Source organism: Sorex araneus, chromosome X (assembly GCF_027595985.1).
Source record: "Sorex araneus isolate mSorAra2 chromosome X, mSorAra2.pri, whole genome shotgun sequence".
NCBI lineage: Eukaryota > Metazoa > Chordata > Mammalia > Eulipotyphla > Soricidae > Sorex > Sorex araneus.
Window position 1 is genome coordinate 199510171 of NC_073313.1, and position 12841 is coordinate 199523011.

Sequence of the window (12841 nt, forward strand, 5' to 3'; positions counted from 1 at the left end):
ATACTTAAATTTTGGAAGAAAAAATAATTAAATGGCATTACTTTTTTACAGGCGACATTTAAGGGATGGATGGATATCATGTATGCAGCAGTTGACTCACGAAATGTAAGTCCTTTTGGAATGAATTAATTGGTTAATTGCAAATGTTTAATTTGATACTGTGAGGCTACTTTTAAATTAAATTATCAAATTAAATTATATTATCAAATTAAATAATTTAATCAATAAAATAGACCTATGGATAAAGTTAGTTGTGTGTCTATATTACAAAAATTAAGTATTCCATGTATGTCTTCCTTCCAAAGTTTGATTTGAATGTTCTTAACTACTTACAGTTAATTATTTAAGAAATATCTATTTGCATTTAACATGGTACCTTCACTTGAAAATGTATTGACCTTACTTGCAAAGTGACACATTTTATTTTTGGCTTTATGAACAAATAATTTTTGTTGATGAAAAATATATATGAGTATAACATACATAATAAAGTAGATGAATTTTAAAAACATAATAAATTTATCTAGTAGATGAAATATGGACAAATACAACTGTTCAAGAATATACACATATGTTTTGACTCTAAAGAAAAAGCAAGGACATAGTTTCTGTAAATATCATTTTAATGAATACCTCTTTCAGGAATGGTAGACTAAATTATTGAAAAGCATGCATCAAGAGTTTCTCAGGTTCTGACAATGTCCTCGATTAAAATGACTCACTTTATAACAATTTCACTGTCACTGTCATCCTGTTGCTCATTGATTTGCTCGAGCGGGCACCAGTAACGTCTCCGTTGTGAGACTTGTTATTGTTTTTGGCATATCGAATATGCCACGGGTAGCTTGCCAGGTTCTGTCGGGTGGGCGAGATACTCTCGGTAGCTTGCTGGGCTCTCTGAGAGGGGCAGAGGAATCAAACCCGGGTTGGCCTCATGCAAGGCAAACGCCCTACTCACTGAGCTATCGCTCCAGCCCTATAACAATTTATCATATAATATATTTAGATAGTATTTAATTTGCTAAGTTTGAATTATATTTCATTTACAAACATTTAGATATGTAATTTTATATATTGACCTCTACATACATGTAGGGCTGGAGCGATAGCACAGCAGTTGGGCATTCGCCTTTCACAAGGCTGACCCTTGTTCGATTCTTCCACCCCTCTCGGAGAGCCCGGCAAGCTACCGAGAGTATGGAGCCCTCACGGCAAAGCCTGGCAAGCTACCCGTGCATATTGGATATGCCAAAAACAGTAATAATAAGGCTCTCAATGAGAGATGTTACTGGTGCCCACTCAAACAAATTGATGAGCAATGGGATGACAGTGACAGTGACATACATGTAAAAATAAGGCAGTTTCTTCAAAGAATAGGTATTGTCACAACATTAATTCTATTTTAATTTTGTTCTGTTTCATTAGAAAAAAAATATTCTGTTGGCATAACTTTCTAGGTTGATTTTGTATCCATTATCACATGCATTACTTAACCAAATTAGAACAATATCCTCTAAGATCTGAGCTATAAATTGCAGTCAAAGACCAAACCAATGGTCTTAATTTAAAAAAATTTAAAAAATGGAAATTTGAGAGACAGTACAGTGGGTAAGTACTGCTTGTCTTTCAAGCAGCTGTTCTGGTTTAACCCTTAGCACTGTGTGCCCCACCAGAAGTGATCCCTTAGCACAGAGCCAAGAATGAACTCTGAAAACAGTAGGGTGAGGTCCCAAAATAAAGTGAATTAAATTACTTTAATGGATTAGAAAATAAGGGGTCCAATTTTATTTTTTAAAAACTACCAGACAGCTACTGAGTAGAAAAAAACAATGGATCCATTTTCAGGAAGGAAATATTCTACCCCCAAAAAAGAAAATATCCTACTAATATACCAACTTCCACACATAAAAAAATGATTCTAGTTAATCAAAAATAATGTACAATAGAAACCAAACCATTGCACTACTGGTCAGACACTGTTATAAGCAATTTTCATACATTAATATAACTGAGCACACAAAAAATGCTAATTGAGATTTAAGTGCTATTATTTAATTTTACAGATGAGGAAACTGAGAAAGAGATTTTATAGCAACTGACACAGAACAGTGACTACCATTTCCCTAGATGAAAGCTTCTTCACTTTGAATACTTTCTAGTCTTTGCTTATAATTGAAAATGCATTCATAATTTAGGAACTTACTGGGTGAAACTAATTTTAATTACTCAGCCTTTTCTGTGAATTGTTTATCTGTGAGTTGTTTATTTCCCTTAAACAAGTGAACAGTCTTATCCTTGCAAGACTATTCAATAAGCATTTATATTTTATGTTTTATAAAATATGTTAAATGATTATTGGTGCTTTTTCCATTCTTAGTGATTGACACATGCTTTAGGAATTAAAAACTCAAAGTGTAGGCTCTAATAGTTATCATTTTTTGTATTTTAGGTAGAATTACAACCCAAATATGAAGATAATCTATACATGTATCTTTATTTTGTTATCTTTATTATATTTGGTTCATTCTTCACTTTGAATCTTTTCATTGGTGTCATCATAGACAACTTCAACCAACAGAAAAAGAAGATAAGTATACTAAAACTTCATCCTAGTTCTGAAAACAGAAACTAACAATTTCAGTATTTCTTTTTACTTTAAAGATAAATGACAAAAATGCAGAATTTACTTTGATAGACTTAAAAAAGTATGCGTCTTATTACTTGAGAATTGATTGTTGTTTTACTCAATTAATTGATACTTTCTAATTATATTACTAATGTAAAAATAAAACTGACTCATGTGACATGATTTATATACTAAATCTATTACTCCTATGAACTCAGGCATTAGCAAGGTTCAAATAAAATATTTGAAAGGAATATGCTTTTAACAGTTTTTTCTATTTTTTATTTACTTTGGAGGTCAAGATATTTTTATGACAGAAGAACAAAAGAAATACTACAATGCAATGAAAAAACTAGGTTCAAAGAAACCACAAAAGCCTATACCTCGGCCTGCTGTAAGAATAACATACTTTCATTAGTAAAAGCTATATTATCTATTATTTGCACAATCTAAATTACTAGATAATATATAGTTATGAATTTGTAAAATAAAGTTTTACTTTAGGAATGTAATAGCTAGCTAAGTATTAGTATATTTCCAGACATGGTAAATGTAAATTATGTATGTTACAGATAAGCACACAAAGTAGCATTGTAGCACTGTCATCCAGTTGTTCATTGATTTGCTGGAGTGAGCACCAGTAACACCTCCATTGTGCCACTTGTTGTTACTGTTTTTGGCATATCCAATACGCCATGGGTAGCTTGTCAGGCTCTGCTGTGCAGGCAGAACACTCTTGGAAGCTTGCCTGCCTCTCTGAGAGGGATGGAGGAATCAAACCCTGGTCAGCTTCGTGCAAGACAAACGCCTTACCCTCTGTGCTATCGCTCCAGTCCAGCACATAAAGTATATAATAAAAATGTTCAAATATATGCAAACAGTATTACATAGTATTGGTGTTGTTGGTGAGCTAATAATAATGTAGAGAAGAAAACATTAATTTGTTGTAGAAATATTGACTGTCTCCAGAGCTATAAGGGATAATGGGAGGAACAGGAAAATATCAGATATGCCTCATTTTATATCAGGTTGAAGGAGAGCATTAATAAATAGGTCACAGGATTGAGATTTTTTTGTTTTTAAAAATACCTTATGATTCTCCCATGTATATTTCCCCTAGATCAGATAGAATCAAACTTTTTATCACATTTATGGTCATTTCTACAGCAGTTTTGCCAGTAGCTGTAAGTTCTGCTCCAAAGAATTACACTCAGAAGGGTGTCTACATCCTTCATCTCTTTTAAAGAAAGGCTGATATACTCAGTCTCAGATCTACTACCATAAGGTATGCATGATGCAAAGCATTCCAGTGTTCCTGAGGAATTGTGACTCTATGAAACCATTAGTGATGATATAAAATTAGTCATGCTTCATTGTCCATGTTCATTTTGTAAAATGGCCAATAGCTAAAGAAAGTGCATAGCTATACTAAATAAACCATAAGAAGTGCAAACTGCATTTTAAAACATAAAACAATATGGGTGGATGGGAAGAAAATCAGAGTACATTCCCTATATAGCAAAATATATTCTACAAATTTGTGGAAATAAATATTTCACTCAAAACTTATAGCATATTTGAATTAGTGAGCAATTAACACAATTTACTATCGGATTAATAAGTCAAAGTTACCTAATAAGTTAATAAGTCAAAGTTAACTAATAAGTCAAAGTTACTAAGATCAGTTAATCAAAGCTATACTTTGATTAACTGATCTTAGTAAGCAATGTAAATACACTGTAATTACTAAAAAAAGAGGCAAGGAAATGTGAATAAGAGAAAATATTTAGATACTATAGTAAGCAACGTAAACACAAGATAATGCTGAGCTCTAGACAAAAACTACAAAACACATGCAAAAAGATTAATCAATAATGGTGTCATGTGGAAGGGAGTAATGTCAGTAGGACTCAACATAGAATATAAATGAGATAATAAAAACACTCAGTGAAATGAAACAATTATAGTATATGGAAAAAGAATAAGGTGATATAAGTACTAAAGCATCTAAAGCAGATGATTTGTGAAGTTATTGAATTCACTAACATAAATAAAAGAGTTATAAAGGCATTAGAAAATACAGACTTAGATTAGATACTATGGGATGTACCTCAGACAGATGTAAGAGTTTTGAAGAGTTCAACTATAATCTAATTGAACTCTGAAGCATAGATTCTTTTCCAAAGGATAATTAAGTTAGACAAAAACAAAAAAGAGTTCCAGCCATAAAGTCCTGGGTTTTTCATTATAATGAAGACAAGGAAATGAAGGATAAAGATCAATCAAAAAGGTGGTCTAAGTATGTAAAGTTCTTCCCAACTGGCAGTCTAGTGATATCCAGTGCTGTTAAAATTTAAATTTACATTATTAAGAGTAGAGATGCATAAGATCAATGCATTTGGCTAGAATATAATCAGTGATGATCTGGAAAATTTGTAAATGATCCAATAAAATCTGTCCATTCAACCATCATTAACAATGAACTGTATTTGTTGCCAGAATGAGAGAGAGTACAGGAGTTAGTCACCCACTTGCATTTGATCCCTGGCATTGAATATGGTCCCCCCAAGCCTGGCATCCCTGAGCACAGAGTCAACGGAAATCCTGAGACCAGCTAAGAGTAACCCAAAATAAAAATAAGACCAATGTACCATGTTAAACATTTAAAATTAAGTGATGAACAACATACAGTTAGATAATACAATAAATAACAATAGAATCGTCATAACAAATGGAAATATCTAATAAGAAATGTATAGGTTTGAAGATGAGAACTGATAAGGGACTAGGGGTTGGATATTCGGGAAGCTAAGGAATGCTTTGCTGAAGTTATTCGTAAACCCAAAGTTGAGGACTGAAGAATGAGGAGATGTTGGCAGTGCACGAAGAGAAGATTCCATTAGGAGAATGGGGATGTATTTTGGAAAACCCTGAAATAGGAAGGACAGAGACTGGAATGCAAAGAGCATGAGGGCAGTCTGTTTTTAATGGAGGGAAGATATTAAGAAGACAAATGATATGGCAGAGTCTGAAATTTTTACTAGAAAAGGTTAGTAATATCCCATTTCTAAATGGGTAGAGGTAAGAGAGAAAACATATTCAGAAAAAGTAAACATAGTATATAAGAAGAGCATTTATTAGCTTAGTAAAGGCCCTAGGAAGATATAACAAGCTGAGTAGAAGTCCAGCCCAGTGGACCAGAAAAAAGAATTCCAGTAGGGAATAACAAATATCAACAAATAGAAAGAGCACAGAAGACTTTTATCTAGCACCCAGATTAATAAGCATTTGGTGTTGACTATGGAATGTACAAGGAGCAGAGCTTTCTTTCACCTACTCACTCTAGTAGAGACAGTAGAGCTATCTAGTCCAAGTAAGTCAAAGTCACTGTCCTGGAGAGGTTTGAAATGCTAAGTGGATAAAGACAAAAAATACCCTTAAAATAAGGACAATTAAAACAGTTTTATAAGATAATGACAATATTATAAATAAGAGATAAGGCCAGTTAATGTTTAGAAATAATGTCAAAACTGAATGGGATAAAGTACAGTATCTGAAATCTGAACTTAATGATTATTTTGTTATTAGGAAATGTTATTTCATTTAATCTTTACCCAGCTTTCCAAATCAAAGATCATCTGTGAAAGTTAAGATAGTAACCATAAAATAAAATTTAATTTAATAAATAACACTAAAATACAGAATTAGTTCAATTTCAAAAGTTGTATCACAGATATCCTGATTTTTTTTTTATTTATGGGCCACATCTGGTGGTGCTAAAGGCTTATTCCTGGCTCTGTGCTCAGGAATCCCTCTTGGCAAGGCTCAGAGAATCGTATATGGTGCCAAGGATGGAACCCCACTTAGCTGCATTCTTGACAAGCTTCTTACTTTCTGTACTATCTCTATGGCCCTATCCTATAATTTTTAAGATATCTTCTCAGCTGAACATTAAAATTAATTCAATTTAAGATGCTATGGAATGTATAGCAAAAACTCATAAAGTCAGAAACTTGGAAGATAAAAGCCAAAAATGTATTTGTTAATTCCTTGAAGTTATCTTTGATAGTCACCTCCTAAATAATAAAATAATAAATATTACAGTATCAAACATTTACCAAACTTCATACACATGATAATGACCAAGTCATTGAGAATGTAGACTAATACAGTAATTTATAAAATCTGGCAGTATGAATAGTATCAATAAACAAGTAATATGACATAAGTTCATCACTTCAATGTTGATAATTTTCTCCAGAGTATAAAAAAACATGGTGCATTTTATAAAAACAATGCTTTTAAATTGCGGTTAAAAATCAAATACAATAAATTCTATCAGTTTTGCTTCTAATTAAACTTTTATGTATTCTTTTTTTTCCAGAACAAATTCCAAGGGATGGTCTTTGATTTTGTAACCAAACAAGTCTTTGACATCAGCATCATGATCCTCATCTGTCTCAACATGGTCACCATGATGGTGGAAACAGATGACCAGAGTCAAGAAATGACAAACATTCTATACTGGATTAATCTGGTGTTTATTGTTCTGTTCACTGGAGAATGTGTGCTCAAACTAATCTCTCTTCGTTACTACTATTTCACTATTGGATGGAATATATTTGATTTTGTAGTGGTCATTCTCTCCATTGTAGGTAAGAAGAGTTGCTTTGACTCAAGAAAATTGAAAGTGAAGAGCTTTTTAAGCAAACTTTCTAAATATTTTTCACTAATCTCGCTCTCACACATACCCGATTTCAAGTAAAAATCTAATAGCACATTCTTCAGCTTGTCATTTCTCTTTGTGTGCTGTGAGTGATAAGATTTATAATATAAAGACTTTTTTCAGCTTTAATCTATGATCATATGATTTTTTAAAGAACAATAACTGAAATTTAGACATTTTTGTGTTCAGCCATACTCCTATAGTATATAAACAAACACTGTTTTAAAAATAATTCATAAACAGATGCAAATAAAAATATGTAGAGTAAATATATATTAAGTAAACAATTCATAATTAATAACTCTTGATAATTGGAATAGTGGCTATTATGTATTAATTTGTGCATACATATAATCCTCATAATATCTTTGGATTCTGATGGCATTCTTTTGTAGAAGTGGACTCTTCAAAAATATAATATAGATTTGTATTATCAGTATATATTAAGTTTTTATCCATAGGATGTTAAATGAAATACTATAAATAAATATGAGATTTAAGACAAAGTTCTTTCATTCTGAAAGAATAGAACACAAAAAGTAAAAAACAATTCTCCACAACTTATACCATTTTTTTCTGTATAAGAGAACTTTGAAAAAATGTACTGCTTCTTCTGTGCCATTGATAGTGCTCTGAAGTAATATAGTGACTGAGGAATGGGATGTAGAATCACCCAGACCTGGCTATGACTTCCCTATTTCTACTGTTTCCCAGCTCTGCTGAACTATTGCAGATTACCTCACCTCTCTTACTCTTTCCAGGAATGTTTTTCTAGAGTTTTATTATGGAGATTAAATGAAACAAATGTAAGAAATGCACTTAAAACTGCTTTGCGTAAGGAAAGACTCAGTAAACAGCATATTTGACAATTACCAAAATAGGCATTTTCACTATATAATGATGCCTGCTTTTATTTTTTTCTGTCGATCAGATCACTTTGCCAACAACCATTTCAGGAGAACACAAATTCTCATATTTTTTTATCCAAAATTTTATGCCTTGTGCATTAGTTTTATGAAATTCTATGGATAATGTTTTAGAAAAAATGTTACTGTAGTTAGTTTCAAATTTGATGGCTAGTGTTTTAGAAATAATTCATTGATTTTTTTTTTAACATCTTTAGACTTTCAGTGGTTGAGTTTTTTTTTTGTAGAGAGGATTTTCTTGAGCTAGGAAAAACGACCTTAGGATAGTATAACAGTTAATTTTATAACACCAAATATACCTGCTTCACTTTGCAAACTATGTATCACTGTATCACTGTCATTCCATGGCTCATGGATTTGCTGGAGCGGGCACCAGTAATGTCTCCATTGTGAGACTTTTTGTTACTTTTTTTGACATATCGAATAGGACAGGCATAGCTTGCCAGGCTCTGCCGGGTGGGCGAGATACTCTTGGTAGCTCTCTGAGAAGGGCTACATGCAAGGTTGGCTGCATGCAAGGCAAACGCCCTACTATTGCTCCAGCCCAAACTCTATGTGTACATACAGAAAGTGTTATTTAAGAATACATAAATATGCAGATATGTATTCTCACACCTACATTTTATACAACTAATAATATTACTTAACTGATATTATTAATATAACACTGCTTTTGCGATTTTTTTTTTCTGCAGGTATGTTTCTGGCTGAGCTGATAGAAAAGTACTTTGTGTCTCCTACCCTATTCCGGGTCATCCGTCTCGCCAGGATTGGTCGAATCTTGCGTCTCATCAAAGGGGCCAAGGGGATCCGCACTCTGCTCTTTGCTCTGATGATGTCCCTCCCTGCCCTGTTCAACATCGGCCTCCTGCTCTTCCTGGTCATGTTCATCTACGCCATCTTTGGGATGTCCAACTTCGCCTATGTCAAGAGAGAAGTTGGAATTGATGACATGTTCAACTTTGAAACCTTCGGCAATAGCATGATCTGCCTGTTTCAGATCACCACCTCCGCCGGCTGGGACGGGTTGTTAGCCCCGATTCTTAACAGTGGACCTCCGGACTGTGACCCTGAAAAAGACCACCCTGGAAGCTCGGTGAAAGGAGACTGTGGGAACCCATCTGTTGGGATTTTCTTCTTTGTCAGTTACATCATCATATCATTTCTGGTTGTGGTGAACATGTACATCGCTGTCATCCTGGAGAACTTCAGTGTTGCGACTGAAGAAAGTGCAGAGCCCCTGAGTGAGGATGACTTTGAGATGTTCTACGAGGTCTGGGAGAAGTTTGACCCGGATGCCACCCAGTTTATAGAGTTCGCTAAACTCTCCGATTTTGCAGCTGCGCTGGATCCTCCACTTCTCATAGCAAAACCGAACAAAGTCCAGCTCATTGCCATGGATCTGCCCATGGTCAGCGGGGACCGAATCCATTGCCTGGACATATTATTTGCCTTTACAAAGCGCGTTTTGGGTGAGAGTGGAGAGATGGATGCCCTACGAATACAAATGGAAGAGAGATTCATGGCATCAAACCCTTCCAAAGTCTCCTATGAGCCGATTACCACCACGTTGAAACGCAAACAAGAGGAGGTGTCTGCTATTGTTATCCAGAGGGCTTACAGACGCTATCTCTTGAAGCAAAAAGTTAAAAAAGTGTCAAGCATATATAAGAAAGACAAAGGCAAGGAAGGAGAAGGAACACCTATTAAAGAAGATATCATCATCGACAAGCTGAATGAAAATTCAACTCCGGAGAAGACCGATATGACACCTTCCACCACTTCCCCACCTTCATATGATAGCGTGACCAAGCCAGAAAAGGAGAAATTCGAAAAAGACAAGTCAGAGAAGGAAGACAAAGGAAAAGATATCAGGGAAAGTAAAAAGTAAACAGAAACAAAGAATAACCCATTTTTTGTGACCAATTAATTGTTTACAGCCTGTGATGGTGACGGATTTGTGTCAACAGGACTCCCACAGGAGGTCTATGCCAAACTGACTGTTTTTACAAATGAATACTTAAGGTCAGTGCCTATAACAAGACAGGATCCTCTGGTCAGCAAACTGGGACTCAAAGAACCAGAGAAACAGCATCAGCAGGAGATTTCTGTTTTCCCTACCAGCTGACACTGCTGAAGAGCAGACAGACACAATGGCTATCAGACTATAGGAACCAGTTGTAAAGGGGGCAGGGAAGTTCAATTTTTATGTAAATTCAACTTGTGACACTTGATGATCGTAGTTGTTCACCACTGCTTATGTTTTAACTGCCACACCTGCCATATTTTTACAAAATGTATGCTGTGAATTTATCACTTTTTTTTTTAATTCACAAGTTGTTTACTATTATATGTGACTATTTTTGTAAATGGGGTTATGTTTGGGGAAGGGATTAAGGGTAGAGAACTCTACACCTTTCTATTGTAAACTGGATATATTTTAAATGATGGCATGCTGCACTTCTCATTCACATATGGAAAAAAATCACATGACAAAAGGAAAGAGTTTATTTCTTGTTTCAGGATGTTTTTAGCTTTTTGAGGTGCTTAAATAGCTATTCATGTTCTTAAGATGTCTCATCCAGAAAATTTTCAATGTGCCTGTAAATGTTTCATAGATTTCACAAGCATTAAAGAGTTGTTTTATTTTTACATGGTCCATTATCTGTATATGTATATATGTATATATGTACATGTGCGTGTATATACATATATATGTATACACACAGAGAGACACACACCGTTACAAAGTCATTCAGACTCATAGCAGCATGACTACAACATTTTTGATAAGTGTCCTTTGGCATCTAAAAATATCACATCAGTCCTTTCTAAGAACCTGATGACCAAAAATCATCCCCTACTTACTACCACTTTATAAAGTTAATTCTGCTTTTTCCTGCAGTATTGTTTAGCCATCTTCTGCTCTTGGTGAGGTTGACATAGTATATGTCAATTTAAAAAATAAAAGTCTGCTTTGTAAATAGTAATTTTACCCCGTGGTGCATGTTTGAGCAAACAAAACATGAATTAAGCACAGTATTTATTGCATCAAATATGTACCACAGTGAGTATAGTTTGCAAGCTTTCAACAGGTAAATGATGTAATTGGTTCCGTTATAGTTTGAAGCTATCACTGCTGCATGTTTTTCTTGCCTATGCTGCTGTATCTTACTCCTTCCACTGTTCAGAAGTCTAATATGGGAAGCCATATGTCAGTGGTAAAGTGAAACAAACTGTTCTACCAAGACCTCATTCTACATGTCATTAAGCAATAGGTTGCAGCAAACAATGAAGAGCTTCTTGCATTTTATTCTTCCAATATTAACTGACCACTCATGGTAAAAGCCCGACTTTACAAACATGTTGATGTTGCAAGCTGCTGAAATTTGTTGAAAATATATGGTTAGAGTTTTCTAAAAATATATATAAATATTGTAACAAGTTCATTTTATTTTATTTTTCAGCCTTTTGTACATAAAAATGAGAAATTAAAAGTATCTTCAGGTTGATGTCACAGTCACTATTGTTAGTTTCTGTTCCTAGCACTTTTAAATTGAAGCACTTCACAAAATAAGAAACAAAGACTATGATGCAATGTAGGCTTCTGCTATTTTATTAGTACTGTAACTTTGCACATATGTCATTGAATGTGAAACAAATCACAGATTGAGTCCCATTCATTTGCTTTCAAAATAGTAATGCCTTATCATAGCAAGAGACTTAAGAAAAGATCAATTGATAATCTTGGCATTGCTTGAATTAGATGTTTCCACTCAGTCTTTTCATTCAGTAAATCATCTGCCATTTTTCAGTGTTTGTTTACACAAATAGATCTTACTCTTAGTGACTCATATGACCTTAGAAATGTATCAGATAGGACATGGGATAGAAACTTTCTCTTTCTTTTTCCTAGTAAGCCTGGTAGTGAAATTATTACCAGTTACAGAAAAATGTTTGGTTTCTCTCTCAAGCAACATTAAATGTAGATTCTTTATATTAAAGCTATTCATTTGTAGTGTGTTGGTGAAATGCATGCAGGAAAATGCTATTACCATACAGAATGGTAAACCACATTACAATCAAGCCAAAAGAATAAAGGTTTTGCTTTTGTTTTTGTACCTTATTGTTCTGTCTTTGTTTCTATCTTTGAAATGCCATTTGGAGGTAAATTTCTATCATGTAAAAATTAGCTATTAAAAATCAATATAAAGAATACAAATTAAATATAACTCATCTTTAAACTTTTTCATGGAATGGAAATTTATTAAGAAGAGTGTATTGGATCTAGTTATAATATTGGCCAAAAATCTAGATATGATAATGGTTAGAGTAGTGGAAAGTTATAAAAATAATAAAAAAAATTGACTAACATTTTTAATTGTGCATCCTTTCTCCTTCATATCTACCTATGTTTTGTTTTGTTTCTATCTTTCCCAATTTTGTTCCTTCCCTATACGTTCTTGAGCCTACTTTTCTGTATACTTTGTTAACTCTGCCTTGGACACTCCATATTTTTTATTCAGATTATTCTCCTTATTTCTTCTAATCAAAAGAAATTTG

General features: G+C 33.8%; 1 protein-coding gene across 3 annotated transcripts in view; it reads left to right on the plus strand.

Moving 5' to 3' along the window:
• The window catches only part of LOC101548274 (sodium channel protein type 2 subunit alpha), a 138178-nt gene extending 125779 nt beyond the window's left edge, over positions 1–12399 (plus strand). For all 3 annotated transcript variants that reach the window (XM_055122888.1, XM_055122887.1, XM_055122886.1), the window contains exons 23-27: positions 52–105; positions 2450–2587; positions 2916–3020; positions 7011–7281; positions 8974–12399. In XM_055122888.1, the coding sequence (XP_054978863.1) occupies positions 52–105; positions 2450–2587; positions 2916–3020; positions 7011–7281; positions 8974–10169 (1764 nt within the window). In that variant the 3' untranslated portion in view covers positions 10170–12399. The remainder of the gene's footprint in view (positions 1–51; positions 106–2449; positions 2588–2915; positions 3021–7010; positions 7282–8973) is intronic.
• The last annotated feature ends 442 nt before the right edge of the window (positions 12400–12841 follow it).